This window comes from Struthio camelus, chromosome 39 (genome assembly GCF_040807025.1).
Source record: "Struthio camelus isolate bStrCam1 chromosome 39, bStrCam1.hap1, whole genome shotgun sequence".
NCBI classification, from domain to species: Eukaryota; Metazoa; Chordata; class Aves; order Struthioniformes; family Struthionidae; genus Struthio; species Struthio camelus.
Window position 1 is genome coordinate 234,065 of NC_090980.1, and position 27,659 is coordinate 261,723.

Here is a 27,659-nt window from a genome sequence, read left to right on the forward strand (position 1 = left end):
TCAGCAGCTCGTCAGCTTTATTCCTGGTCGAGCCGCCCGGCCAGCAGAGCACCTGGGGCCGGAGCCACAGTCAGGGGAGGGGAACGCCAAGGGAACCGCGTGGTTGAAGAGCGGAGCGAAGCCGTGGGGGACTCGAGCCAAAGGGGACGATAACGGGCGTCTGTCGCTGCCTGGTGCTGCCGGGAGCTGGCTGCGCCGGGCGCCGATCCCGGCGCCAAATTGCCCCCGTCTGTGGGAAGCCGGAGGGCGAGAAGAGGCCGGGGGGCTGGCGGGAGGCGGAAGGGGGTGACGCGCGGGCACGGCGGAAGGCCGGAGGCGAGGGCCCCGGCCCCTCACGGCTTCTCCAGCTGCGTGTCGCCGGCGCAGAGGCTGCCCACGTCCTGGTACGTGGGCTGCAGCCCCCGCGAGATGTCCTCGTACATGGAGCACTCGTCCAGGTTCAGCCCCTGGGGAGGCAAAGGGACGACGGGGTCAGCGAGGCCGCGGGGCTCGGCGGATACGGGGCGGGACGGCGCGCGCGCCGCCGGCGGGCTCACCTCGTAGAGGTTCTCCTCCTCGTAGGCGCTCTTCTTGAGCTGCAGCAGCCGCTCGTTCGCCCATCGCTTCTGCGGCGGCCGAAAGGGGCAGAGCTCAGGCCGGGGCTCGCGGCGCGCGGGGCATCCCGCCGGCGCCGGGCCGCCCCAGACCCACCGCCGCTGCCCCCAGACCCGTCGCCGCCGACCCCAGACCCACCGCCGCTGGCCCCAGACCCGCCACTGCCGCCCCCAGACCCGCCGTCGCCGCCCCAGACCCGCCGTCGCCGCCGACCCCAGACCCACCGCCGCTGCCCCCAGACCCGTCGCCGCCGACCCCAGACCCACCGCCGCTGGCCCCAGACCCGCCACTGCCACCCCCAGACCCGCCACTGCCGCCCCCAGACCCGCCGTCGCCGCCCCAGACCCACCGCCGCTGGCCCCAGACCCGCCACTGCCGCCCCCAGACCCGCCGTCGCCGCCCCAGACCTGTCGCCGCCGACCCCAGACCCACCGCCGCTGCCCCCAGACCCGTCGCCGCCGACCCCAGACCCACCGCCGCTGCCCCCAGACCTGTCGCCGCCGACCCCAGACCCACCGCTGCTGGCCCCAGACCCGCCGCCGCTGACCCCAGACCTGGCACTGCTGACCCAGACCCGCTGCTGCCGCCCCAGACCCACCGCCGCTGCCGCCCCAGACCCGCCACCGCTGCCCCCAGACCCGCCACCGCTGCCCCCAGACCCGCCACCACCGCCCCCAGACCCACCACCACCGCCCCCAGACCCGCCACCACTGACCCAGACCCGCCGCCGCCGACCCCAGACCCGCCACCGCTGCCCCCAGACCCACCACCGCTGCCCCCAGACCCGCCACCACCGACCCCAGACCCACCACCACCGCCCCCAGACCCGCCACCGCTGACCCCAGACCCGCCGCTGCCGCTGCCGCCGCATGCTCTCGGGGCGGGGGGTGGCCGGCGCCGCTCGGGCGCGCGGGGGGCTCACCCTAAAGAGGAGGAAGAGGCCGGGTCCCACGGCGCAGAGCAGGAGCAGGATGCCCTCCGCCATGATGATCCGGTTCTTAGTGGATTCCTTGATGTTCAGGAAGGGCACGGCCATCGGGTCTGCAAGGGGGCGCCGGGGGCGGCCGTCAGCTCGGCCCCGAGCCCCCCTCGCCCGCCGGAGGGGCCGGCCCACCCTCCCCGCGCCCCCCACTCACTGCGCACGCGCAGGTAGGTGCCGCACGACCGCCCGGCGGCCCAGCCGGCCTCCACCTTGCAGAAGTAGAGGCCGGCGTCTTGCTTGTCGACGTGGCGGAAGGTCAGGGTGACGCGGCCGGCTTCCAGCAAGAGGGAGCGGCCGCCGTAGCTGGTGTTGACGGGGGCGAAGGAGGCGCTGCAGTTCTTGTGGGGGCAGACGCGGTTCCAGGTCACCGTGGCGTCCTTGGGGGCCTTGAACACGCACTCCAGGCTGACGCGGTCGCCCACCGTGGCGGTGCGGGACGTGGGCCCGGCCTCCACCACCACGGAGCATCTGCCGGGGCAGCACCGGCCCGCCGCCACCGTCTGGTTGTTCTCCACCAGGATGGGGGTCAGGGCCAGGCGGGACGGGGGCGGCGGCGGCGGCAGGGAGAAGGGGCAGCTGCTGCCGTTGCAGGTCCGGTTGGCCGCGGCGGGCGCCAGCCAGAGGCACCCTGCGGGCAGAGCGCGGGGTGGGGGGGGCACCTCAGGGCCCGGCCAAGCTCGCCGGGAGGCGGCGGGGGGCCTCCCCGGCGCCAGCAGGGCCCCGGCCCCGCGCGCCCCCCGCCCCCAACCCCCCTGGGGCCGGTTTCGGTTCCTCTTTTCGGGCCGTGTTGACAGGAAGCAAAAGGGACGGGCTGGGGCCGACGCTATTCCGGGGTGCCCCGGGGGGGGCAGCGGCGGGGGGCCGGCGAGGGGGCCGCGGGGCCTTTCCCCTCGCGGCGCCCCGTTGCCCCCCGCCGCGGGCTCGCGGGCCGCCGGCTGCGCCCCAGCCCACCCGCGCCGTGGGGGCGAGCGTTTCGGGGCGGGCTGGCCCCCCCCCAACCACCCGCTCCGCGCCCCCCGCCCGGCCGGGCCCTACCTGAGAAGAGGCAGAGGACGAGGGGCAGCGGGGCGCCGCGCCGGCCGGCAGCACCCGCCATGTCGCGCCGGCGGCGTGGCACGGCGCGGCGGAGCGCAGCCCTGCGCGCCTGCTGCGGGCTCTCTGCGCCGGGCCCCGCGGCAGGAGATGCGCCCCGGCGCCCCGCGCCCGCCCCTGCCCGGCACCCGGGGGGCCGCGGGGCGCCTGCGCGGCGGGCCGCCTCCACGCCCCACCCCGAACGCCGGCCCAGCCCGGGGATGCCCTACCAGCCCCGCTCAGGGACGGGGACCCACGCGGGTCGCCCACCCCGGCTGCGCTCCGGGGGGTGGGGGCACCGGGGACGACTGCCCCGCCGTCCTCCTGTCGTGTCCTGTCGTGTCGTCGTGTTGCGTTGGGTTGTCGTGCCGTGTCGTTGTGTCGTGTCGTGTTGGGGTGTCGTGTTGGGTTGGGTTGTCGTGTCGTGTCGTTGTGTTGGGTTGTTGTGTCGTGTTGGGGTGTCGTGTTGGGTTGGGTTGTCGTGTCGTGTCGTTGTGTTGGGTTGTTGTGTCGTGTTGGGTTGTCGTGTTGCGTTGGGTTGTCGTGCCGTGTCGTTGTGTTGTGTTGTCGTGTCGTGTTGGGTTGTCGTGTCGTGTCGTTGCGTCGTGTTGTCGTGTCGTGTTGGGTTGTAATGTTGTGTCGTTGTGTTGGGTTGTTGGGTTGGGTTGGGTTGTCGTGCCGTGTTGTTGTGTCGTGTTGGGTTGTCGCGTTGGGTTGGGTTGTCGCGTCATGTCATCGCGTCATCGTGTCGCGTTGCATCGCGTCGTCGTATCACCATGTCGTCGTGTCGCGTCGCGTCGTCGTATCATCGTGTCGTGTTGTCACGTTGGGTTATCGTGTTGTGTTGTGTTATCATGTCGTGTCGTCGTGTCATGTCGTCGTGTCGTGTCGGTGTGTCGTCATGTCGTGTCATGTCGTGTCGTCGTATCGTCATGTCGTGTCGTCATGTCATGTTGTCGTGTCATGTGTTGTCGTGTCTTCTTGTCGTGTCGTGTCGTATCGTGTCATCGTGTTGTGTCGTGTCGTGTCGTGTCGTGTTGTCGTGTCGTGTTGTCGTGTCGTGTCGTGTTGTGTCGTGTCGTGTTGTGTCGTGTCGTGTCGTGTCGTGTCGTGTCGTGTTGTCGTGTCGTCTCGCGTCGTTGTGTTGTGTCGTGTCACGTCGTGTCATGTCGCGTCGCGTCGTGTCGCGGCGGCACGCGGGAGATGTGGGACCTGGGGGTGTGCGAGCAGGGACAGCGGGGCCGGGGGCGCTGGGGGCGCAGGGACCCCCGGGGCAGCGATGCCCAGGGGTGCTGGGGGTGCGGGGGAGCGATGCCCGGGGCGCTGGGGGCGCAGGGACCCCCGGGGTAGCGGGGCTGGGGCGCTGGGGGTGCAGGGACCCCCGGGGGCAGCGATGCCCAGGGGTGCTGGGGGTGCTGGGGGGTGATGCCCAGGGGTGCTGGGGGTGCGGGGGAGCGACCCCCGGGGCGCTGGGGGCGCTGGGGGCGCTGAGGGGCAGCGGGCCGGGACTCCGCGGCCCCGGGCGGCAGGAGGCGGTTCCCGGCCTCGCTCCTCCCGCAGGAAGCGCCGAGAGGAGCGGACGGCCCGGACCGGCCGCAACCGGCAGCGGGTTCCCGCTCCCCCGCTCCCCCGCTCCCCCGGCCCGGCCCGACCCGACCCGGTGAGTGTGCCGAGCCGAGCCGAGCCGAGCCGAGCCGAGCCGGACCGGGCCGGGCCGAGCCGAGCCGAGCCGAGCCGGGCGGAAGTGACCGTTTCCTGCCTCCGGTTCTGGCGTCGTGTCGGTCCGGCAGCGGCTGCGGCAGCCGAACGGCGCCGTGGGGAGGCGGCGGGAGGGTGTGTGGGGGGCCGGGGGTGCCTGTGGGGCCGGGGGTTATGTGGGGCCAGGGGACGCGTGTAGGGCTGGAGTGTACGTGAGGCCAGGGGACGCGCGTGGGGCCGGGAGCTATTCAGCCACGGGAGCTGTGTGGGGCTGGAGTGTACATGGGGCCGGGGGATGTGTGTGGGGCTGGGGTTATGTGGGGCCAGGGGACGCGTGTGGGGCTGGGGGTTATGTGGGACCAGGGGATGCGTGTACATGGGGCCAGGGGGTTCCTGTGGGGCCAGGGGATGCGTGTGGGGCTGGGGTGTACATGGGGCCAGGGGGTTCCTGTGGGGCTGGGGTTATGTGGGGCCGGGGGATGTGTGTGGGGCTGGGGTTATGTGGGGCCGGGGGATGCGTGTGGGGCTGGGGTTATGTGGGGCCGGGGGATGTGTGTGGGGCCGGGGGATGCGTGTGGGGCTGGGGTTGTGTGGGGCTGGGGTTATGTGGGGCCAGGGGACGCGTGTAGGGCTGGAGCGTACATGAGGCCAGGGGACGCGTGTGGGGCCACGGGAGCTGTGTGGGGCAGGAGATGCGCGGGGGGCCAGGGGCAGCCGTGCATGTGGGGCAGGGCTCTGCTAGGCCGGGGCCGTGGGGAGACGCGTGCGCGGGGGGCAGCTGGGCGGCTCCGTACAGGGTGGAGGCCGCGTCGGAGGGGCGCGAGGGGCGCCCGGCCGTGGGGCGCCCCACTGCCAGGGCTATGGGGCTGCCCCCACGGTGGAGGCGGGGTGTCCCCTGCCCCGGGGGGGGGCACCGCCTCTCGCCCCTCCCCGGCATCGCCGCCCCTCCCGGCGGCCCTGCCATGCCAGGAATCCCGGAGGCATTTGGGGCCTCGGTGACACCCGTGGCGTGTGTGTCCCCCCCCCGGTGTCCCCCACGCGCCCGGGGGGCGCCCCGCTCCCCGGCAGGGCCGGCCCCCCCCCGCGGCCCGCTCCGGACAGCTGGAGCCTGGACACCGTCCAACGGGGACAGGGCAGCGGCCGAGGGCGCTGCCAAGCGGGCGGCGGGGCTGTGGGGCAGAGGTGAGGGGCGCCGGGGGGCAGCGCCGCCGCCGGGGATGGGGGGGGCTCGGGGGGCCCTGGGGCCGCCGCGGGGCAGAGCCCGCCCCGGTGGGGGGCCGCGGGGCAGGACCGGGGGGCCCTGCCAGCGCGGGGGCTGCGGGGCAGGTGGGGGGCCGCGGGCCGCGCCGTGGGGCGGGGGGAGGCTGGTGCCGTCGCGTTGCACATCACTTCCTGCAGGAAGCCTTGCTCTCTCCGTAAATAATCTGGGGGCCGTTGCTTTGTTTTAGAGCCCGAGGAGCCGCCTTTCCGCTGCGGGGCGACGGGGAGGGGGCGCCCCGAGGAGCCCAGGTGTCCGGGTCCTGCCCCCCCCCCCCAAACTTCTTGGGGCCGTACTCCGCCCCCCCCCCCGACGGGCAGGGGTTGCCACATTTCCTGCCCGTCGGACCCGTGCCACCGGCGCCCGCTCGGCAAGAGGTAGGTAGAGGGGCCGCGGGGGGTGGAGCGCGCGGGGAGCAGCCCTGGACCGGCCCCGGAAGGCGCCGAGCCCCCGCACGGCGCGCACCTGCGCCCCCCGCCCCGCCGAGGGGGGCGTCCGAGCGGGCAGGAGCGCGGGCCGCGGCTCCTGGGGGGCGCGGGGAGAGGGTGGGCCGGGGCGGGCGCGCGTGGGTGGGGTGGGGTGGGTGGGGCGGGCAGGGCCCCCCCCCTTTCCCCCCCCGCCGCCACCGCCGGGCTCTCAATGGGGCTCTTTGTGCCGCACAGAGCCCCATTGACGGCCCGGCGCCACCCCCACCCCGAACGTCGGAGCCGGGGGGGGGGGGGGCGGGGAGAGCCCGGCTGCGGGGAGCGCGTCCGGCCGCGCGCCCCCGCCCCTCGCCCGCGCGCGCCCCCGCACCGCGCGCCCGTATCCTGCTCGCCGAGAGGGATGGGCCCCCGCGGCTTCCTGCGCCGCCGTTGGAGGGGGCGCCCTCGGGCTCGAGACCCAGCAAACTCGTCTCGGTCCCCGGGCTCGGGGCCCGTCTCCCCATGACCCCCTCTCTCCCCGCCAGGCGCGACCCCCCGAGCCGGCCGACGGGGCCCCCCCCGCTCCCCGGGGGCAGCATGGAGCCCGAGGAGGCGTTTAACGGGGTGAGTGCGGGTGCTGGTGCTGGTGGGGGGGTGACGGGGCTCCCCCGCCGCCGCGACCCGGGCGGATTTCCGGGGCGGAGAGGCGCCCTGCGAGGCTGTTTGCGCTCGGGGGCGCCCCGGAAAGCCGCCCCCCCCCCCCCGCCCCGACCCCGTTTCTCCCCGCTGCCCCCGACACCGCGTCTCTCCCCAGAGCCCGGCGGCGGGTGCTCGCGGCGGGTCCGTCGTGGCCATCATCGGCGCCGAGGATGAGGACTTTGAGAACGACATCGAGCCGGTGAGCGGGCGCCCGCGGGAGGGCGCCGGGGGTGAGGGGGGGCCCCGCAGGAGCCTCACTCTGCCCCCCCCACCCCGCAGAACCCCGACGACCAGAACAGCATGTTCCAGAGCCTGGAGCTGGTCCGGCAGCACCCGGCCTATCTCATGGCCTTCCTGCAGCACGTCGTCCTGCAGTTCGACTCCTGCCCCGTGGTGAGCGCCGCCGGGGGCGGCTCGCGGGCCGGGGGGGCGGGGGGGGGCCGCACAGGGACCCAGGCCGGCGCCTGGGCTTGCAGAGGGCCCCCTACCAGCGTGCGAAAGCCCCCCGGGGGGTGCGCGCGCGTAAGCGGCTGCGCGGCGCGTCCCCTTGAATAACCTCTTCTCTCTGTTCCCCCCTCCCTGCTGGCAGGGGCTGGAGCTGAGGTAATACCCTGGGGGGCTCGGGGGGGGCGCGGGGTGCAGGGGGGGCGCAGGAGGGGTGCAGGGGGGGCAGGGGGCCCTGCCGTCAGCCTGTGCACGCCCCCCCCCCAGCTCTGCTACCTGCACGTGGACATGCTGCGCAAGATGAACCCCAAGGAGGGCAAGAAGCAGTTCCTCGAGTTCTGCCACTTGTTCCTGGACAAGGCCGGGGTGAGTGACGCCCCCAGCCCCTCTGCGCCCCACGGCTCCCCCTCCCGCGGGGCTTTCAGAGGGGTGCGGCGCCCCCCCGCCGCCCCTCGCTGACCCCCCTCTCTCGCAGCTCCTGCGGGTGCCTGTCCCCCACCAGGTGCAGTTCGAACTGGGTGAGTTAACTCCCCCCCCACCCCAGCGCGGGGGTTTAGGGACGCGACTCAGCCCCTCGGCTTCGCTCCCAAACCCACGCCTGCACCCCACGGCGCGCCCCGTCCCCCCTCGGCTCCCCCCGCTGCACCCCACGGCGCAACCCCAGCCCCCCGGCACCCGCTGCTCGCTGTCCCGGCCTGGGCCCTTCCTCCTCCAGCCGCACCCAGCTGGCCGCGGCTGGCGAGAAAGGCCGGAAGCGCCTGGGAAGCCCCGGCCAGGGTGAGCTCATGGGGCTGCGGCTGGGAGGGGGGGTCGGGGGGGGGGACAACGTGACGCAGCTGCATGGCACCATCTCCCGGTGCTCGGGGACGCTGCAGGCGGCCCCCAAACGCTGCCCTGCGCGCTCCGGCGCCGCTTCCCCAGGGCCCCCTCGCCTGCGCCCCTCTCCCTCCCGCCCAAGTCCTGCTGCGTCCCCCGCAGGGGCCTGGGAAGAGCCCCCGACGCCCCGGCGGGGCACGGGGCGCCCCGAACCCGTCCCACCCCGCGGGCGCCCCGCGCTCTGCCCTGAACGGGGGCCCGGGCTGGCGCGGGCCGGGCTGCCTGGGGGCGCAGCCGGAGGCAGCTCGCGGCCCCCTTGCCCCGCAGACCGCACGCGCCCCGAGCTGCTGGCGGACGACGTGCAGCGCCGGTACCTGCAGGAAATCCAGGCCTTCCAGGAGCCCGAGATCTCCCGGCAGCTGGAGGACTTCAGGTGGGAGGAGGCCGGGGGCCGCGGCACGGGGGCGGCAGGCGCGTCCCGCCGGCGCTGACGCCCCGTCCCCCAGGTCCAAGCGCCTGATGGGCATGACGCCGGGGGAGCAGGAGCTGACCGAGCTGGAGTCCTACCAGACCCGGGACGTCGGCATCCGGGAGGCCAAGGAGAAGCAGCTGGCGGAGGTGCTGCTGGCTCGGCTGGAGGAGATGCAGTGAGTGGGACGCCTCGGGGACAGGCGCGTGGGCGGGCGGGCGGGCGCGCGCTCCCCCGCGGCCGGCACCCCCGGCGCCGGCGCAGCCGCGCGCGGTTCGGGGCCGTGGGGGGGCCCTCGTCGGCCCCCTCTGCAGCGGAGGTGGGCGCTGCGGTTCGGCTGCCGCGGTGCCGCCGCCGCGTGCCTTTTGCGCGTGCGCCGACTCTTTCCCAAGCTCTTTACCCCCGCGGCCCAGCCGGAGACCCCCCCCCCCAGCTGGGCACAAGCCCCCCGCCGCCCCCTCCGCCTCCCGGCTGCCTGGCAGCCCCCTTCCTCCTCCGCGCGGCCCCAGCGCATCTGGCGCCCCTCCCCTGCCGGGCGCCCGTCCCAGAAGCGCAGATCGGAGCCAGCTGCGGCGGCCCGGGAGGGGAAGACACCCCCTTTCCGCCTTCCTCCCCCCTTTTCCTGGGTATTGCTGACGATTGCATCAGCCCCGGCGCGGTATAAACCCCCCGTCCCCCCCCTCCAGCCCAGTCTGTCCCAGCCGCTCCGTCCCAGCACACACGCACGCCTGCTCACCAGAACATGCTCCAGCGCCCGGCACCGACACCGACGGGCAGATATGGGGCTGGCATACCGGTGAGGGGGCCGCCGGAGGAGCCCCTGGCCGCGGCGGGGGGGCCCGGCGCCGGGGCGCAGCCGGGTGGGGGGAGCGCGGCGGGGGTCGGGGCTCTCCGGACGCCTGGGCTCACGGCGCGCTGCTGCTTCTTGTTTTCCCAGCCTCACGATATCTTCCGACGAGGAAAAAAGGTGAGAAAAGCGGGCGGGCGTTCGGGGGCGCCTCGGGGCGGGGGGCTCTAGCGACCCGTGGGGGTCTTTGGGGATGCGGGGGGGGCGTGTGCTCCTGGGGTGCTCTGAGGATGCCGGGGCTGCATGGGGGCGTTTTGGGGGCCGTCTGAAGGTGCCGCGGCTGTTGGAGCGGGGAGGGGAGGAGGAAGCGTTCGCAGCCCCGCGGGGCCGAGGCGGCAGCGGTCGAAGGGGCGCCCTGAGCCCTGCCGAGCCCTGCCCGCCCCGGCTTCCCTCGCCTGCCCCCTCAGCCTCTCTCTTCCCCCGTCCCAGCTCTGCCATCTTTGGTGCCATCGTGACCTACATGAAGTACCTGGGGGTTAAAACCAAACTCAGCGACAGCAAGAAATCGAAATCCAACTTCTTCCGCAAGAAGGTGAGACGCCCGGACGCCGGGGTTCCCTCCTCGCGCCGGGAGGGGCCGGCACGGCCGGGAGCCTCTCCGGTTGTCTCTGACGTGCCCCCCGCCTGCCTCGCCCCACAGATCTCGGGGATCAAGAAGCCCGAGGAGCTGCAAGCAAAGTCACGGAAGGGCTTCAGCCTGCCGGGGGCTGCCCTCTGGAACCGCGACACCCACAGTAAGTGGGTTCCTCCCCACTTCCTCCTCTTTCCAAGATCTTCACGCCCCCAGTTTCTCCCCACAGCTCCCAGTTACGCGCCTGATGCCGCCGGCGGGGCGGGGGCCGGTCCTGCTCCAAGCCTGAGGCTCCGCATGGGGACGTGTCGTGGGGCCGGGGGGCGCAGCCCCGTCCCTTGTCCTTTAGGCCCCTCAGCTCCCCCCGTTCTTCTCTCTTGCAGATTCCGATTTCAGGCAAAGCAAAGTCCCTGAGGGCGAAGGTACCCCCTCCCGTCCCCCCCACATGCATGGGACCCCGAATCTGTCCCCCCCCGGGTCACGTCAGCCCAGCCGGGGGGGTCCTGGACCCGTAACCCCATTAACCCTCCTCTCCCCTGCGTGTGCGGCACCGACGGGGGGCAGAGAGCTGGGCTGCCCCCCGTAATACACTAATCTGTCCCGCCGTCGCCACCCGCCGGCCTGCATGCAGCCAGCTCGGTCCCCGTCCCCGCCACCGTGTCTCTGCCGTCCGTCTGCTCGGCGAGGGGGGCTCTGAGCCCGGCCACCGGGGGTCTCGGGGCGCGGGGGGGGGTTGGAGCCCGGCCGCCTGGGCGCTCGCCCTGCCCTGGCGGAGGGCTGGATCCGGAGGGCTCAGGACAGTTGGCCCGCGCCGATTGAGGAGCGTGCGAGGGGTCTCCCGAGTCCCCCTCCTGGCGTGTTACTAACCCCCCCCACCCCCCCCGCCAGCGGACAAGGCGACGCACCCGGACAGGAAGGGCCCCAGAGCGTCAGACAAGATTGACAGTGGCGCCGCGCGGCCCAAAGCGGGGGCGGCCGGGACCCCCGCCTCCGACCCCCCCAGCGTGGCCGTGACCATCAACCCCCCGCCGGGGGAAGGCGCCGAAGGCGATGCAGGTGAGGGGGCTGCCGACTGGGCCGGGCCGGGGGGGGCTCTTGGCGCCGGGGCGGGGGCTGTTCCCCCCCCCCCACACACACTCATCTCCCTCTTTCCCTCCTCCTCCTCCTCCTCCCTGCAGGTTTGGACCCGCCAGGCCCCACCGAGCTGGGAGACACCCCCCCGCGAGGCTTCTGCCCCACAGAGCCCCCCAGCAGCGAGCAGCACCCCACAGAAGATGGGGCTGAGAGTGAGAGGTGAGGCAGCCCCCCCACCCCGCCCCGTTTTCCGCTCCCCTCTCCGTGCTGGGGGCGCACAGGTGCCCCGGCCTCCGCCTCGGCCTTCCTCTCCGGCCCCTCGCTTCGGCTGCTGACGGGGTGGCCCTGCTGCTGCGCCCCCTAAATTAGCAACTACCCCCCGCCTCCGGGCTGAGCTCTGCGGGGAGAGGGCGAGCTGGGGGCCCGGACGCCTGGGCTCCCTCTCCTTCCCTCACCGCTTCCGCCTCCACCTTTTCCCGGCTTTGCTGCTGCCCACCGCTCCCCTCGTAACCCTGCTCTTGTCCTGCTCTTTCTCCCCAGAAAACGGATCAGGTTGGTGATTCCCCAGCCCCACCTTGCATGCTTGGGGGGCGCAACGGTGCCGGGGGACATTAACTTAGCGACACCCACAAGCTCAGCTAAGTACCGGGACCCCCCTCCGCCCCCGGGCGGCTGCGCCCCCGGCGCAAGTGTCGGACGGGGGACGCCGCCTCCTGCCTCCGCTGCCTGCCTCACGTGGCCCCCGCTGACCCCCCTGGCTCCCCCTGGGGCCCTGCGGCCCCCGGGGCTCCCCCCAGGCTCCCTGGGCTGTTGCATGGCTCGGCGCCCCCCCCCGAATCAGGTGCATGCCCCCCAGGCGATCTCACGCTGTCTCTCTCTCTCCCCTCCGTGCATGTGGTCCTGTCCGCTCCCTCCCCGCACGCTCTAACCCTCCCCGCCGGGCTCCTCTCCGCCTCCGCTCGGCTCGCGGGGCGCCTGCCCTCTCCGTGCGCGCGCGTGTGCGCGCCGGCGGCTCCCCCCGACCCGCGCCGCCCCCCGCCTGCCCCCCGCCTGCCCCCCGCCCTCTGTGCCTCTCTGTGCTGGGTGTGCGCCTCTCCCCGCTCCGTCCTCGCCCCGCGCGGGGCTTGGCGGCTCCCGGCTCCCCCCGCTCCGTCTCCGTCTGCGGCCCCGCCGCCGCCTCCGCGGCCCCGTCCGCGCCCGGCCGGGGCTCCCCTTCCCCACGCCCCGTGTGTGCGTGGCCTGCCCGCCTCCGGCTTTGCCGCTGCCCGTGTCCTGTCCGCCCTCCCCGGGGCTCCGTCCCCTGTCGCGTCCACGTCCCGTGGCTGGTGTCCCGCCCCCCCCCCCCGCCGCCCCCCACCGCAGGCTGCCGGGGAAGCTGGGGCGCTCGGAGAGCCTGCGCGTGTACGAGCGGAAGCGTTCCCAGCGCGGCTCGGCCAAGGGCAAGCAGCCGCGCTCCCGCAGCGACGTGGACCTGGAGGCGGCCGCCCGCGCCACCGAGCTGGAGGAACGGCCCTCGCTGGCCCAGGGCCGCCAGAGACCCACGTAGGTGGCGGGAGCCCTGGCCCCGGCGTGGCGCGGCGGGGGGAGCGCGTGTTCCCGGGCAGGGCAGGACGCGTCCCGGCCCCGACCCGCGCGCTCTGAACCCCGCCGTCTCTCCCCGCAGCCTGGAGCCGGGGGGGCCGGGGGGGGGCGAGCCCCCGCAGTCCTTTCTGCCTCCCCAGTCTGAGGAGACTGAGCCGCGCGTTTCGGAGCTGGAGCTGGACCCGCCGACCTGGCGCCAGCTCGCTGCCCCCGACGCCCTCCTCAGGCTGAAGAAGAGCGAAGTCAAGCGGCAAGAAGTCATCAACGGTGAGGCCAGCGCCCCGGGAACCCCCCCGCAAGCCGTTCCCCCGGTCCAGCAACCCCCCCAGCCCCGTCCCGCTTCCGGCGGCGCTGATCCGCTCCCCCCCGCAGAGCTGTTCCTGACGGAGCACGCCCACGTGCGGATGCTGCGCGTCCTGCTGGAGGTTTTCTACCAGCCCATGCTGAAGGAGGCCTTCTTCGACGAGCAGGAGCTCTCCAACATCTTCCCCAGCCTCGAGGACCTCGTGGAAGTCCACAGTGAGTGGCCGGCGGGCGGGGAGAGCCGTCCTCGTGGCGGGGGGCTCACCCCCTTCCTCTGCCCCCCCCAGCCGTCTTCCTCGACAGCCTGAAGAAGCTGCGGGAGGAGAGCAACTACGTCATCTCCGAGATCGGAGACGTGCTGCTGGCCCGGGTGAGAGGGGGGCCGGGCGCGGGGGGCTCGGGCGGGGGGCCCGCCCGGGGGGCTCACGCGGGCGCCTTTCCCCAGTTCGAGGGCACGGAGGGCAGCTGGTTCCAGAAGATCTCGGCGCGGTTCTGCAGCCGCCAGTCGTTCGCGCTGGACCAGCTCAAGGCCAAGCAGCGCAAGGACACCCGCTTCAGCCAGTTCATCCAGGTAACGGCCCCCCCGGGGCGCCCCCGCCCCTCACCCCGCTTGGCCAGGCCGGGTCCCCCAAGCCCCCCTTCGGCCTGCCCCTGCCCCAGCCGCGGCGGGGGGATCTGAGCCCCCTCCCCGGCCCCTTCCCAGCGCTGTCCCTGTCCCCGGCTCCCCGCGGGGCTGTACTGCTTGCCAGCACTGTCTCTGTCCCCTCCTGTCCCCTGGCCCCTTCCCAGCGCTGTCCCTGTCCCCTCCTGTCCCCTCCCCAGCGCTGTCCCCGGCCCCTCCTGTCTCCTGTCCCCTCCCCAGCGCTGTCCCTGTCCCCTCCTGTCCCCTCCCCAGCGCAGTCCCCGGCCCCTCCTGTCTCCTGTCCCCTCCCCAGCGCTGTCCCTGTCCCCTCCTGTCCCCTCCCCAGCGCTGTCCCCAGCCCCTCCTGTCTCCTGTCCCCTCCCCAGCGCAGTCCCTGTCCCCTCCTGGCCCCTCCCCAGCGCAGTCCCTGTCCCCTCCTGTCCCCTTCCCAGTGCTGTCTCTGTCCCCTCCTGTCCCCTGGCCCCTCCCCAGCGCAGTCCCTGTCCCCTCCTGGCCCCTCCCCAGCGCAGTCCCTGTCCCCTCCTGTCCCCTCCCCAGCGCTGTCCCCAGCCCCTCCTGTCTCCTGTCCCCTCCCCAGCGCTGTCCCCGGCCCCTCCTGTCCCCTTCCCACCACTGTCTCTGTCCCCTCCCATCCCCTGTCCCCTTCCCAGCGCAGTCCCTGTCCCCTCCTGTCCCCTTCCCAGCGCTGTCTCTGTCCCCTCCTGTCTCCTGTCCCCTCCCCAGCGCAGTCCCTGTCCCCTCCCGGCCCCTGTCCCCTCCCCAGCGCAGTCCCTGTCCCCTCCCGGCCCCCCGCGGCCCCCCGCCGGCCCCTCCCCAGCGCAGTCCCTGTCCCCTCCCGGCCCCTGTCCCCTCCCCAGCGCTGTCCCTGTCCCCTCCCGGCCCCTGTCCCCTCCCCAGCGCAGTCCCTGTCCCCTCCCGGCCCCCCGCGGCCCCCCGCCGGCCCCTTGCCAGCGCTGTGGGGCGCCGCAGGAGGCGGAGAGCCAGCCGCGCTGCCGCCGGCTGCAGCTGAAGGACATCATCCCCACGGAAATGCAGCGCCTCACCAAGTACCCGCTGCTGCTGCACAACATCACCAAGTGCACCGGTGAGGGGGGCCGCGGGGCGCGGGGGGCCGTGGGCCGGCTCGGGGCCGGCGGCGGGGGGCCGGGCAGGGGGCTCTGCCCGCCCCGACCCCTCTCCTGCCCCCCCAGAGGCCGCGGGCGAGCGGGCCAAGGTGGAGCAGGCGGCCGAGTGCTGCCGGCAGATCCTGAACCACGTCAACCAGGAGGTGCGGGACATGGAGAACCTCATGGTGAGAGACCCCCCGCTCCCTCCCCGCGGCCCCCCGCCCGGCCCCGCGGCGCCTCTGCCCCTCACTCCCCCCGTGCCCCCCCCCCGGCAGAAGCTGAAGGACTACCAGCGGCGCCTGGATCTCTCCAACCTGAAGCAGAGCATGGACCCGCTGCTGAGCGAGTTCAAGGTGAGCCCGGGGGCTGCTGTGGGGCTGCGGGGGGGGGTCGCCGGAGGCGGGGGGGGTCCTGCCCCGCTCCTAACCCCCCCGCCGCCCCCAGAACACGGACATCACCAAGAGGAACCTGGTGCACGAGGGGCCGCTGACCTGGCGCGTCACCAGGGACAAGGCCGTGGGTGAGCTGGGGAGCAGGGGGTGCGTGGGGGGGGGTCGCGGGGTGCCCGCTCCCCCCCTGACCCCCCCGCTCCCCCCCCCCAGACGTGCACGTGCTGCTGCTGGACGACCTGCTGGTGCTGCTGCAGCGGCAGGAGGAGCGCCTGGTGCTGCGCTGCCACAGCCGCACCATCACGCCCACGCCCGACGGCAAGCAGATGCTGAGCCCCATCATCAAGCTCAGCTCCGCCATGACCCGCGAGGTGGCCACAGGTGGGGACGGCCCCGGGGGTCCTGAGCGCGGCGGGCCGGCGGGGCGGGGGGGTCTCGGGGCCCGTGGGCGGCCGCGGAGCCCGCGCGTGGGTCGGGAGGGGGCGCAGGGCCGTTGCCGGAGCCGAGGGGAGCGATGGGGGTGGGGTGCGCCCGTTCGGGGACCGGCGTGCGCCAAGGGGGGGGGCCGCGGCGCCCCCTCTGACCCCCCCCCCTTCCCCGTTCGATGTCCCCCCCCCAGACCACAAGGCCTTTTACGTGATCATCAGCTGGGAGAACGGGGCCCAGATCTACGAGCTGGTGGCGCAGACGGTGTCGGAGAGGAAAAAGTGAGGTGGAGGGGGGGGGCTGCGTGCCGGGGCTGGGGGGGGGCTGCGTGCTGGGGCTGGGGGGGGCCGGGGCCCGGCGGGGGGCTCACTCCCCCCCCCTCTGCCCCCAGCTGGTGCGCCATGATCAGCGAGACGGCCGGCTCCCTCAAGCTCCCCGGATCCCATCGGGCCAAGACGGCGCGCGGGGGGCCGAACCCCCACAGCCCCATCTAGTGAGGGGGGGCGGGGGGGTGCGCCTCGACCCCGCCAGGGGATCTTTTGGGGGGCAGGCAGAGGTTTTGGGGGGGGGGTGAGGGAGGTTTTGGGGGTGGGCGGAGCTTTTGGGGAACGGGCGGAGGTTTTTGGGGGGCTGGCAGGGGGTTGGGGGATGGCAGAGGTTTTGGGGAGTGGGCAGAGGTTTTCTGGGGTGGGCGGCAGTTTTTGTGGCAGGGCAGAGGTTTTGGGGGCCTGGTGGAGGTTTTGGGGGGTTTTGGGGGGCAGGCAGAGGCTCATGGGGTTGGGCAGAGGTTTTGGGGAGCGAGGGGAGGTTTTGGGGGGCGGGCAGAGGTTTTGGGGAGCGAGGGGAGGTTTTGGGGGGCGGGCAGAGGTTCATGGCGTTGGGCAGAGGTTTTGGGGAGCGAGGGGAGGTTTTGGGGGGCGGGCAGGGGTTCATGGGGTTGGGCAGAGGTTTTGGGGAGCGAGGGGAGGTTTTGGGGGGCGGGCAGAGGTTCATGGGGTTGGGCAGAGGTTTTGGGGAGCGAGGGGAGGTTTTGGGGGGCGGGCAGAGGTTTTGGGGAGCGAGGGGAGGTTTTGGGGGGTGTTGGTGGCAGTTTGGGGGCTGGACTCTTTGCTGATCCCCCCCCCCCCCCAACAGTTACCGGGAGCCACTGCTCAGCAGCTCGGAGAACGGGGGGTCCCTCAAGGAGCCGCTGTCCTTGGACGGTGAGTGGGGGGGGTCCCGCAGCCGGGGGGGGGCCACGGCGGCCCCTGCAGTGCCGCCAGCCCCCACCTGGGGGCGGCCTCGCCCCGCGCCGGACGCCTGGGTCCTCGGCGGGCCGGGGAGGTGACAAACCGTGGCGCGTGTGTCCCCAAGAGCGCGAGAAGGACGGGGCGGTGGAGGGCACCGAGTTCGAGGGGGGCCCCGAGAAGATGGAGAAGGAGGCGGAGCGGGTCCTGGCCGAGGTGCTGGCGCTGCGCAGACCCCCCCGGGCGGGCGGCGAGGGGGCCCTGGCCGCCGCCGCGCTGGGCAGAGGTGAGCGCCGCCCCAGACGGACGTCACCGCGTCGTCCCCCCCCCCCCCCCCCCGCCCGGACCCCCGCGCCGCCCCCAAACCTCCGGGGCGGCCCGGCTCCGCCACCGCCGGCCGCCGCCACCACCCCCCGACGCCCGCTTTGCCCCCGCAGTGCGCGCCCTGACGCGGCTGCTGACGGGGGAGCCCCCCGCGGCGGGCGACGGCGCCGCCTCGCCCCCCGAGGACGCCTGGGAGGGGCCGAGCCGGGCCCCCGCCGAGGAGGAGCGCCGCGACGCGGGCGACGGGGCCGAGAGCGAGGGCGAGGGCCGCGGGCAGCGCGCCGAGGGCGCCGCCGCCGCAGGTACGGGGCGCCGGGGCCGGCCGGCTCTCGGGGGCGGCGCGGCCGCGGCGTCGGCCTGACCCCCTCTGTCTCTCGCCGGCAGGGGCCACCCCGAACGGCCCCCGCTCCCCCGAGTGGGGGGCCCGGCTGGCCGCGGCGGAGGGGCCCGCGCCCCCCCTGGCGCTCGCCCCGGCGCAGGCGGCCTGGCTGCGGGACGAGCTGCGCGGCCTGGAGGAGGCGCTGCGGGGGCTCAAGGTGAGTCGGGCATGGGGCCGGGGCCGGGGCCGGGGCGGCCCCCCTGCTGCCCCCCAGCGCGCCGTGGGGCTGCCGCGTCCCTAACGCGCCGCGGGGCTGCTCCCCCGTGACGCGCCGTGGGGCTGCCGCGTCCCTAACGCGCCGTGGGGCTGCCACGTCCCTAACGCACCGCGGGGCTGCCCCCCCATAACGCGCCATGGGGCTGCCGCGTCCCTAAGCGCCGTGGGTCTGCCGCGTCTGTAACGTGCCGTGGGGCTGCTCCCCCATAACACGTTGTGGGGCTGCCGCGTCCCTAATGCCCTGTGGGGCTGCTCCCCCATAACACGTTGTGGGGCTGCCGCGTCCCTAACGCGCCGTGGGGCTGCCGCGTCCCTAATGCCCTGTGGGGCTGCTCCCCCATAACACGTTGTGGGGCTGCCGTGTCCCTAACGTGCCGTGGGGCTGCCACGTCCCTAATGCACTGTGGGGCTGCTCCCCTGCAATGCACCGTGGGGCTGCCGCATCCCTAACGCGCCGCGGGGCTGCTCCCCCATAACGCGCCGTGGGGCTGCCGCGTCCCTAGCGCGCCGCGGGGCTGCTCCTCTGACCCGCCGTGGGGCTGCCCCCCAGGTAATCGAAGAGGATTACTGGCAACTCCAGGAGCTCCTGGCCAAGCACAGCTCCACGGGCTGCCTCTTCACATGAGGACAGGTACGCGGGGCGCCGGGGGGCGGGCTGCCGGGGGGCGCGTCGCGCCGGGGGGGCCGGGGCGCCCGCCGTGGGGCGCACCTCCGGGGACCTGACCCCTCTTTCTTCTCTCTCTCCCCAGCCCCCTGCCGCTGGAGCCGGCCCCCCCGCCGTGGGGCGCGGGCCGGGGCTGCCCCACGGCGCCGGGCCCTAGGCGGGGGCCCGCGCGCCCGCCGGGGGGGCCGGGGCCGCCCCACAGCTTTCCCTGGTACCGCTCCGGGGGGGGCAGCGCCTGCCCTATGGGGGGGGCTCCCCCCGCCCCCCACGCTGGTTTTTTTTATACATTTGCTGGGATTTTATATAAATATATATATATGGGACAGAAGTGGGGGGTGGGGGGCAGGGGCCGGCCCCGGGGGGGGGCGGGGGGCCCTCCCCCCCCCCCACAGCTTGGGGGGCTGGTTCTTTTTTAACCCTTGTACAGAAGTGGGGAGGGGGGGCCCCAAACCGCCCCCCGGCAACGCTTCGAGCAGGCGCCGGCCCCTCGCCGTGGGTCCGGGGCGGCCGTGGGGCGGCCCCCCCCCCCAAACCGCCCCAGCAGGCCGCTGTGGGGCAGGGGGCTCCGGGGGGGGGGCAGCAGAGCACCAAAGAGGCTGCGAAAACGCCAAATAAACCGTTCTTGCTTCCGCCCCGGCTGCTCCTTGGCGGTGGTGGTGGGGGGGGGGGGGCGGGACGGGCTCCCCCCCCCCGACACTGTGCGTGTGCCCGCCCCCCCCGTCGTTCCCCCCCCCCCCGGACGCCTGGGCCCCCCCAGAGGCAGAGGCGAGGCCGAGCGAGGCGAGTTTATTGCTTGAGCAGGCGCCGGGGGGGGGGGCAGGGGGGGCGCCCGGGACGCGCGTCCGGGGGCTGCGTACACGGGGGGGGGGGGGCGCGTTCCTCCGTCGCGAAGGGGCGCAAGCGGGGGCGCGGGCCGGGCACGGGCCCTATTGCACTTGGAGACCGGGGGGGGCACGAACGGGGGGGTCGGGGCCCCCCAAACGGAGCCGGGACGCCTGGGCCTCCCCCCCCAGGGCGGGGGCGGACTCCTGGGTCCCGTGGCCAAGGGGGGGGTTAGGGGCCCGGACGCCTGGGTCCCTCCCCGGGTCGGGCCCGGACACCTGGGTCCCTCCCTGGGTTGGGGCCCGGACGCCTGGGTCCCCTCCCTGGGTCGGGGGGGGGGGGGATTAGGGGCCCGGACGCCTGGGTCCCTCCCTGGGTCGGCCCGGACGCCTGGGTCCCTCCCTGGGTTGGGGCCCGGACGCCTGGGTCCCCTCCCTGGGTCGGGGGGGGGGGGATTAGGGGCCCGGACGCCTGGGTCCCTCCCTGGGTCGGCCCGGACGCCTGGGTCCCTCCCTGGGTTGGGGCCCGGACGCCTGGGTCCCCTCCCTGGGTCGGGGGGGGGGGGATTAGGGGCCCGGACGCCTGGGTCCCTCCCTGGGTCGGGGCCTGGACACCTGGGTCCTCCCCACTGTGCTGGGGGGGGGGGGGGATTAGGGGCCCGGACGCCTGGGTCCCCTCCGTGTGCTGGGGGTCAGAGGCCCGGACGCCTGGGCCCTCTCCCGCAGGCCGAAGGGCCCCGGTCGGCATCTAACGGGCTCGGCCCCCCCCCCCCCCCAGATAAAACTCTGGTACAAAACGGGCCCCGGCGGGGCGCAGCGGGGCACGGCGGCGCTCAGCTGCGGGCCGGGCCCTTGGGGCGGCCGCGGGCGGCCTCCGGCGGGGGGCGCGGCGGCGGGGGGCTGCCGGCCTCGTTCTCCGAGCTGCTGCCGCTCACGTCCGTGATCTCCAGCTCCGAGTCCGAGGCCGGCTCCGGTTCCGGCGGCGGCGGCGCTCCGGGTCCCGGCCCCGACCCCGACCCCGGCCCGGGCCGCGGGGCGACGGCGCGCTCGGGCCCCGCGGAGGGCGGCGGCGGCGGCGGCAGCTGCGCCAGCCCCGGGTAGAAGTGCGGCGAGTAGAGGGCGCCGGGCAGCTTGGAGGCGCCGAGGGGCAGCGCGCCGGGCACGTAGGGCCCCCAGCCCCACGGGTACTCGGGCAGGGGCGCCGCGCGGCCGTAGGGCCCCAGCAGCGCCGGCGCCTTGGAGTAGCCGGAGACACCTGCGGGCAGAGCGCGGCCGTGAGGGCGCCGCCGCCCCCCGCCGCCCGCCGCCGCCCCCCGCCGCCGCCCCCCGCCTCACCTGAGCCCAGGAAGGGCAGCGCCGCGTCCAGCCGCAGCTTCTCGGCCTCGGGCTGGCGCTCGTAGAGCGGCGAGCGGCTCGGCGGCTCGGCCAGCCGCGGGCTGCAGAAGAGCGACTGCAGGGTCTGCGGAGAGGGGCGGTGAGCGGCGGCGGTGCAACCCGGCGGCCCCCCGCCACCACCCGCTCCTCCGCGGCGTCCTCCCCGGGACCACCCGCTCCTCCGCGGGATCCTTTACGAGACCCTCTCTCGGATCCTCCCCAGGACCACCCAGGCCTCTGTGGGATCCTCTGCGGCCCCCCCCCCCGTTCCTCCACAGGATCCTCCCTCGGACCATCGGGTCCTCCACAGGATCCTCTGTGGGATCCTCCCCAGGACCACCAGGTCCTCCGCAGCATCCTCCCTGGGACCACTGCGTCCTCCCTGAGATCCTCTGCAGGACCACCAGGTCCTCCACGGGATCCTCTGTGGGATCCTCCCCAGGACCACCTGGTCCTCCACAGGATCCTCTGCGGGATCTTCCCTGGGACCACCAGGTCCTCTGCGGCATCCTCCCTGGGACCACTGGGTCCTCCACAGGATCCTCTGCGGGATCTTCCCTGGGACCACCTGGTCCTCTGCGGCATCCTCCCTGGGACCACTGGGTCCTCCACAGGATCCTCTGCAGCATCCTCCCTGGGACCACTGGGTCCTCCACAGGATCCTCTGCAGCATCTTCCCTGGGACCACCTGGTCCTCTGCGGCATCCTCCCTGGGACCACTGGGTCCTCCACAGGATCCTCTGCGGGATCTTCCCTGGGACCACCAGGTCCTCCACAGGATCCTCTGCGGGATCTTCCCTGGGACCACCAGGTCCTCTGCAGCATCCTCCCTGGGACCACCGGGTCCTCCACGGGACCACTGGTCCTCCATGCAGTCCTCCCTGGGTCCACCAGGTCCCCCATGGGATCCTCCCTGGGACCACCTGATCCTCTGCAGGATCCTCCCCAAGACCACCAGGTCCTCCGAGGCATCCTCCCTGGGACCACTGGGTCCTCCATGGGATCCTCTGCAGGATCCTCCCCAAGACCACCTGGTCCTCCCCAGGATCCTCCACTGGATCCTCCCCAGGACCACCAGGTCCTCCATGGCATCCTCCCTGGGACCACCAGGTCCTCCACGGGACCCTCTGCGGGATCCTCCCCAGGATCCTCCCCAGGACCACCTGGTCCTCCCCAGGATCCTCTGCTGGATCCTCCCCAGGACCACCTGGTCCTCCCCAGGATCCTCCCCAGGACCCTCCCAGGACCCCCCCGGCCCCACCGCGGTACCTCGGGGGTGAGGGGGGCGCAGTCGGGGCCGTGCCCGCCCCCGCCGCCGGCGAAGGGGCCCTGCGCCAGCAGGAAGGGCGAGCTGCCGCCCACGTCGATGAAGGGGTAGTTGACCAGCACCACCTTGCTGAAGTTGAACTTGTAGGTGAAGCGTTTGCCCTTGGTCTTGTGCAGGATCCGCTTGTTGTAGTAGTACCTGGGGGGCGACGGGAGGGGGGGGAGGCGATGGGGAGGGGAGCCCGGACGCCTGGGCCCGAGCCCCCACTTCCCCACCAGCTGTGCTGCCGCTTGTTCATTAACTGCGGCCCTTGAGAGTCCGCCTCCCTAATTAATATTAATGAAGTGCTAAATGGGTATCGACAGCCCTTTTTTTTTGGGGGGGGGGGTGTCTGGCCGGGTCCCCACCTTCGCCCCGCGCTCACCTCAGCGCCCGGCTCAGCTTGTCGTAGTTCATGTGGGGCTTGCACTTGCGGATGCCCCAGAGCCGGGCCACCTCGTCGGGGTCCTTGATGACGAACTCGCCGTAGTCGCCCTGCCAGGCGATGACGTTCTGGTACTCCTCCTTCTGCAGCAGCTCCAGGATGAAGTGCCACAGCTGGATCTGCCGCGAGCCCGGGCTCGACTCCGGCTTGTACGCCCAGTCTGGGAAGGCGAAGCCTGCGGGGAGGCAACCGGCAGGGTGTCCTGGGAGAGGGGTCGTGTGTCCCGGGTGCGAGCAGGGTGTCCTGGCTGTGAGCAGCGGGCTCTGGGTGAGGGGTCGTGTGTGCTGGGTGCGAGCGGGGCGTCCTGGGTGCAAGCAGGGTGTCCCGGGTGTGAGCAGCGGGCTCTGGGCGAGGGGTCGTGTGTGCTGGGTGCGAGCAGGGTGTCCCGGGTGTGAGCAGCGGGCTCTGGGTGAGGGGTTGTGTGTGCTGGGTGTGAGCGGGGCGTCCTGGGTGTGAGCAGCGGGCTCTGGGTGAGGGGTTGTGTGTGCTGGGTGCGAGCAGGGTGTCCCGGGTGTGAGCAGCGGGCTCTGGGTGAGGGGTTGTGTGTGCTGGGTGTGAGCGGGGCGTCCTGGGTGTGAGCAGCGGGCTCTGGGCGAGGGGTTGTGTGTGCTGGGTGCGAGCAGGGTGTCCCGGGTGCGAGCAGCGGGCTCTGGGTGAGGGGTTGTGTGTGCTGGGTGCAAGCAGGGTGTCCCGGGTGCGAGCAGCGGGCTCTGGGTGAGGGGTTGTGTGTGCTGGGTGCAAGCAGGGTGTACCGGGTGCGAGCAGCGGGCTCTGGGCGAGGGGTTGTGTGTGCTGGGTGCGAGCAGGGTGTCCCGGGTGCGAGCAGCGGGCTCTGGGTGAGGGGTTGTGTGTGCTGGGTGCGAGCAGGGTGTCCCGGGTGTGAGCAGCGGGCTCTAGGCGAGGGGTCATGTGTGCTGGGTGCGAGCAGGGTGTACCGGGTGCGAGCAGCGGGCTCTGGGTGAGGGGTTGTGTGTGCTGGGTGCAAGCAGGGTGTCCCGGGTGTGAGCAGCGGGCTCTGGGTGAGGGGTTGTGTGTGCTGGGTGCGAGCAGGGTGTCCCGGGTGTGAGCAGCGGGCTCTGGGTGAGGGGTTGTGTGTGCTGGGTGCGAGCGGGGCGTCCTGGGTGTGAGCAGCGGGCTCTGGGTGAGGGGTCGTGTGTGCTGGGTGCGAGCGGGGCGTCCTGGGTGCAAGCAGGGTGTCCCGGGTGTGAGCAGCGGGCTCTGGGTGAGGGGTTGTGTGTGCTGGGTGCGAGCAGGGTGTCCCGGGTGTGAGCAGCGGGCTCTGGGTGAGGGGTTGTGTGTGCTGGGTGCGAGCGGGGCGTCCTGGGTGTGAGCAGCGGGCTCTGGGTGAGGGGTCGTGTGTGCTGGGTGCGAGCAGGGTGTCCCGGGTGCGAGCAGCGGGCTCTGGGTGAGGGGTTGTGTGTGCTGGGTGCAAGCAGGGTGTCCCGGGTGCGAGCAGCGGGCTCTGGGCGAGGGGTTGTGTGTGCTGGGTGCGAGCAGGGTGTCCCGGGTGTGAGCAGCGGGCTCTAGACAAGGGGATTGCGGGTCCCGGGTGCGAGTGGGGCGTCCCGGGTGCGAGCAGCGGGCTGTGGGCGAGGGGATTGTGGGTCCCGGGTGCGAGTGGGGCGTCCCGGGTGCGAGCAGCGGGCTGTGGGCGAGGGGATTGTGGGTCCCGGGGACAAGCAGGGTGTCCCGGGTGCGAGCAGCGGGCTGTGGGCGAGGGGATTGTGGGTCCCGGGGACAAGCAGGGCGTCCCGGGTGCGAGCAGCGGGCTCTGGGCGAGGGGTTTGCGGGTCCCGGGGACAAGCAGGGTGTCCCGGGTGCGAGCAGCAGGCTCTGGGCGAGGGGATTGTGGGTCCCGAGTGCGAGCAGCGGGCTCTGGGCGAGGGGATTGCGGGTCCCGGGTGTGAGCGGGGTGTCCCGGGTGCGAGCAGCGGGCTCTAGACGAGGGGATTGCGGGTCCCGGGTGCGAGTGGGGTGTCCCGGGTGCGAGCAGCGGGCTGTGGGCGAGGGGATTGCGGGTCCCGGGTGCGAGCAGCGGGCTCTGGGTGAGGGGTTGTGTGTGCTGGGTGCAAGCAGGGTGTCCCGGGTGCGAGCAGCGGGCTCTAGGCGAGGGGTTGTGTGTGCTGGGTGCGAGCAGGGTGTCCCGGGTGTGAGCAGCGGGCTCTAGGCGAGGGGTCGTGTGTGCTGGGTGCAAGCAGGGTGTCCCGGGTGTGAGCAGCGGGCTCTAGGCGAGGGGTTGTGTGTGCTGGGTGCAAGCAGGGTGTCCCGGGTGCGAGCAGCGGGCTCTGGGTGAGGGGTTGTGTGTGCTGGGTGCGAGCAGGGTGTCCCGGGTGTGAGCAGCGGGCTCTAGACAAGGGGATTGCGGGTCCCGGGTGCGAGTGGGGCGTCCCGGGTGCGAGCAGCGGGCTGTGGGCGAGGGGATTGTGGGTCCCGGGTGCGAGTGGGGCGTCCCGGGTGCGAGCAGCGGGCTGTGGGCGAGGGGATTGTGGGTCCCGGGGACAAGCAGGGTGTCCCGGGTGCGAGCAGCGGGCTGTGGGCGAGGGGATTGTGGGTCCCGGGGACAAGCAGGGCGTCCCGGGTGCGAGCAGCGGGCTCTGGGCGAGGGGTTTGCGGGTCCCGGGGACAAGCAGGGTGTCCCGGGTGCGAGCAGCAGGCTCTGGGCGAGGGGATTGTGGGTCCCGAGTGCGAGCAGCGGGCTCTGGGCGAGGGGATTGCGGGTCCCGGGTGCGAGTGGGGCGTCCCGGGTGCGAGCAGCGGGCTCTGGGCGAGGGGATTGCGGGTCCCGGGTGCGAGTGGGGCGTCCCGGGTGCGAGCAGCGGGCTCTGGGCGAGGGGATTGCGGGTCCCGGGTGCGAGTGGGGCGTCCCGGGTGCGAGCAGCGGGCTCTGGGCGAGGGGATTGCGGGTCCCGGGTGTGAGTGGGGCGTCCCGGGTGCGAGCAGCGGGCTCTGGGCGAGGGGATTGCGGGTCCCGGGTGCGAGTGGGGTGTCCCGGGTGCGAGCAGCGGGCTGTGGGCGAGGGGATTGCGGGTCCCGGGTGTGAGCAGGGTGTCCCGGGTGCGAGCAGCGGGCTCTGGGCGAGGGGATTGCGGGTCCTGAGTGCGAGCAGCGGGCTCTGGGCGAGGGGATTGCGGGTCCCGGGTGCGAGTGGGGCGTCCTGCCCCGCTGCGGCCGAGGGGCCCGCTGCCGTGTGTGCGCCGGCCCCGGCTGCCGGGCCCGCGCTGCGGACACGCGGATCCCCCGTGCCAGACGCGCCCCGACGCCACGGGGAGGGCCGGCGCTGCAGGGGGAGGGGGGAGCGCGGCGGGACGGGGACAGCGGGCCCCCCCATCCCGACGCGCGGCCCCGCCGGCGTGCGTGCGCGCGGCAGCTCTTACCTGGGGTCCAGAGGGCCGGGACCGGCGAGGTGAGGAGCAGGTCGGACACGCAGTTGCAGTCCATGGCGCGGCCGGGTCACACCTGCGGGGCGAGACGGGCGTCGGGGGGGGCCGGGTGGGGGCTCCCCCGAAATCCCAGGGCAGCGGCGAGATGGCCCTGGCATGGGGGAGACGGGGGCAGAGGGTCCGGGGCCAAGGGGGGAGGATTTAGGGGATGCAGGGACAGGGGGAGCTGGGGGGATGGGGGGATGGGGGGAGGGCAGGGTTTGGGGCGCAGGGTTTGGGGTGCAGGAGGAAATTAGGAATGCAGAGTGCAGGATTTGGGGTACAGGGGAAGGTTTGGGGTGCAAGGATGGGATGCAGGGGGGATTTGGGGATGTGGGGGGCAGGGTTTGGGGTGCAGGGACAGGATGCAGGGCAGGGTTTGGGGATGCGGGGTGCAGGGTTTGGGGTGCAGGGTGCAGGGTTTGGGGTGCAGGGGGGATGCAGGGGGGATGCAGGGGGGATGCGGGGTGCAGGGTTTGGGGATGCGGGGTGCAGGGTTTGGGGTGCAGGGTGCAGGGTTTGGGGTGCAGGGGGGATGCAGGGGGGATGCAGGGGGGATGCGGGGTGCAGGGTTTGGGGTGCAGGGTGCAGGGTTTGGGGTGCAGGGGGGATGCAGGGGGGATGCGGGGTGCAGGGTTTGGGGTGCAGGGCAGGGTTTGGGGTGCAGGGTGCAGGGTTTGGGGTGCAGGGGGGATGCAGGGGGGATGCAGGGTGCAGGGACGGGATGCAGGGCAGGGTTTGAGGATGCGGGGTGCAGGGTTTGGGGTGCAGGGGAGAGTTTGGGGTGCAGGGGGGATGCAGGGGGGATGCAGGGGGGATGCAGGGTGCAGGGACGGGATGCAGGGCAGGGTTTGAGGATGCGGGGTGCAGGGTTTGGGGTGCAGGGGAGAGTTTGGGGTGCAGGGGGGATGCAGGGGGATGCAGGGGGGATGCGGGATGCAGGGGGGATGCGGGGTGCAGGGTTTGGGGTGCAGGGTGCAGGGTTTGGGGTGCAGGGGGGATGCAGGGGGGATGCGGGGTGCAGGGACGGGATGCAGGGCAGGGTTTGGGGATGCGGGGTGCAGGGTTTGGGGTGCAGGGGGGATGCAGGGGGGATGCAGGGGGATGCAGGGGGGATGCGGGATGCAGGGGGGATGCGGGGTGCAGGGTTTGGGGTGCAGGGTGCAGGGTTTGGGGTGCAGGGGGGATGCAGGGGGGATGCGGGGTGCAGGGACGGGATGCAGGGCAGTGTTTGGGGTGCAGGGTGCAGGGTTTGGGGTGCAGGGGGGATGCAGGGGGGATGCGGGGTGCAGGGACGGGATGCAGGGCAGGGTTTGAGGATGCGGGGTGCAGGGTTTGGGGTGCAGGGGAGAGTTTGGGGTGCAGGGGGGATGCAGGGGGGATGCAGGGGGGATGCAGGGTGCAGGGACGGGATGCAGGGCAGGGTTTGAGGATGCGGGGTGCAGGGTTTGGGGTGCAGGGGAGAGTTTGGGGTGCAGGGGGGATGCAGGGGGATGCAGGGGGGATGCGGGATGCAGGGGGGATGCGGGGTGCAGGGTTTGGGGTGCAGGGTGCAGGGTTTGGGGTGCAGGGGGGATGCAGGGGGGATGCGGGGTGCAGGGACGGGATGCAGGGCAGGGTTTGGGGATGCGGGGTGCAGGGTTTGGGGTGCAGGGGGGATGCAGGGGGGATGCAGGGGGATGCAGGGGGGATGCGGGATGCAGGGGGGATGCGGGGTGCAGGGTTTGGGGTGCAGGGTGCAGGGTTTGGGGTGCAGGGGGGATGCAGGGGGGATGCGGGGTGCAGGGACGGGATGCAGGGCAGTGTTTGGGGTGCAGGGTGCAGGGTTTGGGGTGCAGGGGGGATGCAGGGGGGATGCGGGGTGCAGGGTTTGGGGTGCAGGGGAGAGTTTGGGGTGCAGGGCCGGGGCCTCCCGCAGCCCCCCCGCCGCGGCCGACGGAAGCCCCCCCCCGCCCCCCCCCGCGCCCGGCAGCGGCTCGTTTCCTTGTTAGTTTTGATTTCGGTTACGGCGCTTTCAACTCGGCGGCGCCTCCCGGAGCCACGAACTAACGAGCAGCGCTGGGAATTGCCGGGCCCGCGGCGGGCGGCGCGGGGGCTCCGCGGCCCTGCG

General features: G+C 73.8%; 3 protein-coding genes across 7 annotated transcripts; 1 reads left to right on the forward strand and 2 right to left on the reverse strand.

Annotated features, from left to right (window-relative positions):
• Positions 1–2,766, reverse strand: CD79A (CD79a molecule). Its single transcript, XM_068924259.1, has 5 exons — positions 2,612–2,766; positions 1,731–2,204; positions 1,517–1,635; positions 537–605; positions 1–446 (listed from the first exon to the last, which is right to left on the reverse strand). Exons 1-5 carry the CDS (start codon positions 2,670–2,672, stop codon positions 333–335), a joined length of 837 nt encoding a protein of 278 aa, XP_068780360.1. The 5' UTR covers positions 2,673–2,766; the 3' UTR covers positions 1–332.
• Positions 2,767–4,150: 1,384 nt separating this feature from the next.
• Positions 4,151–18,350, forward strand: ARHGEF1 (Rho guanine nucleotide exchange factor 1). Of its 5 annotated transcripts, none has more exons than XM_068924255.1 (34): positions 4,151–4,307; positions 5,794–5,980; positions 6,553–6,631; positions 6,822–6,905; positions 6,986–7,099; positions 7,418–7,516; positions 7,626–7,668; positions 8,294–8,399; positions 8,473–8,613; positions 9,373–9,402; positions 9,712–9,814; positions 9,923–10,016; positions 10,237–10,275; positions 10,742–10,909; positions 11,032–11,146; positions 11,468–11,479; positions 12,290–12,469; positions 12,591–12,775; positions 12,881–13,027; positions 13,099–13,181; positions 13,257–13,382; positions 14,424–14,538; positions 14,645–14,745; positions 14,836–14,913; positions 15,005–15,080; positions 15,163–15,330; positions 15,569–15,656; positions 15,767–15,868; positions 16,510–16,577; positions 16,729–16,887; positions 17,039–17,227; positions 17,310–17,461; positions 18,071–18,151; positions 18,270–18,342. In XM_068924255.1, exons 3-33 carry the CDS (start codon positions 6,605–6,607, stop codon positions 18,143–18,145), a joined length of 3,267 nt encoding a protein of 1,088 aa, XP_068780356.1. In that variant the 5' UTR covers positions 4,151–4,307; positions 5,794–5,980; positions 6,553–6,604; the 3' UTR covers positions 18,146–18,151; positions 18,270–18,342. The 5 variants fall into 5 exon arrangements, with proteins under 5 accessions (XP_068780356.1, XP_068780353.1, XP_068780355.1 ...); XM_068924251.1 differs by lacking the exon at positions 4,151–4,307 and adding an exon at positions 5,055–5,527 and having other exon boundaries at positions 18,270–18,349; XM_068924252.1 differs by lacking the exons at positions 4,151–4,307; positions 11,468–11,479 and adding an exon at positions 4,999–5,527 and having other exon boundaries at positions 18,270–18,349.
• Positions 18,351–19,838: 1,488 nt separating this feature from the next.
• On the reverse strand, positions 19,839–25,568 carry ERFL (ETS repressor factor like). Its single transcript, XM_068924246.1, has 5 exons — positions 25,505–25,568; positions 22,071–22,305; positions 21,649–21,844; positions 20,341–20,464; positions 19,839–20,260 (listed from the first exon to the last, which is right to left on the reverse strand). The coding sequence occupies exons 1-5, from the start codon at positions 25,566–25,568 to the stop codon at positions 19,839–19,841; spliced, it is 1,041 nt and encodes a 346-aa protein (XP_068780347.1).
• Between the last annotated feature and the right edge of the window lie 2,091 nt (positions 25,569–27,659).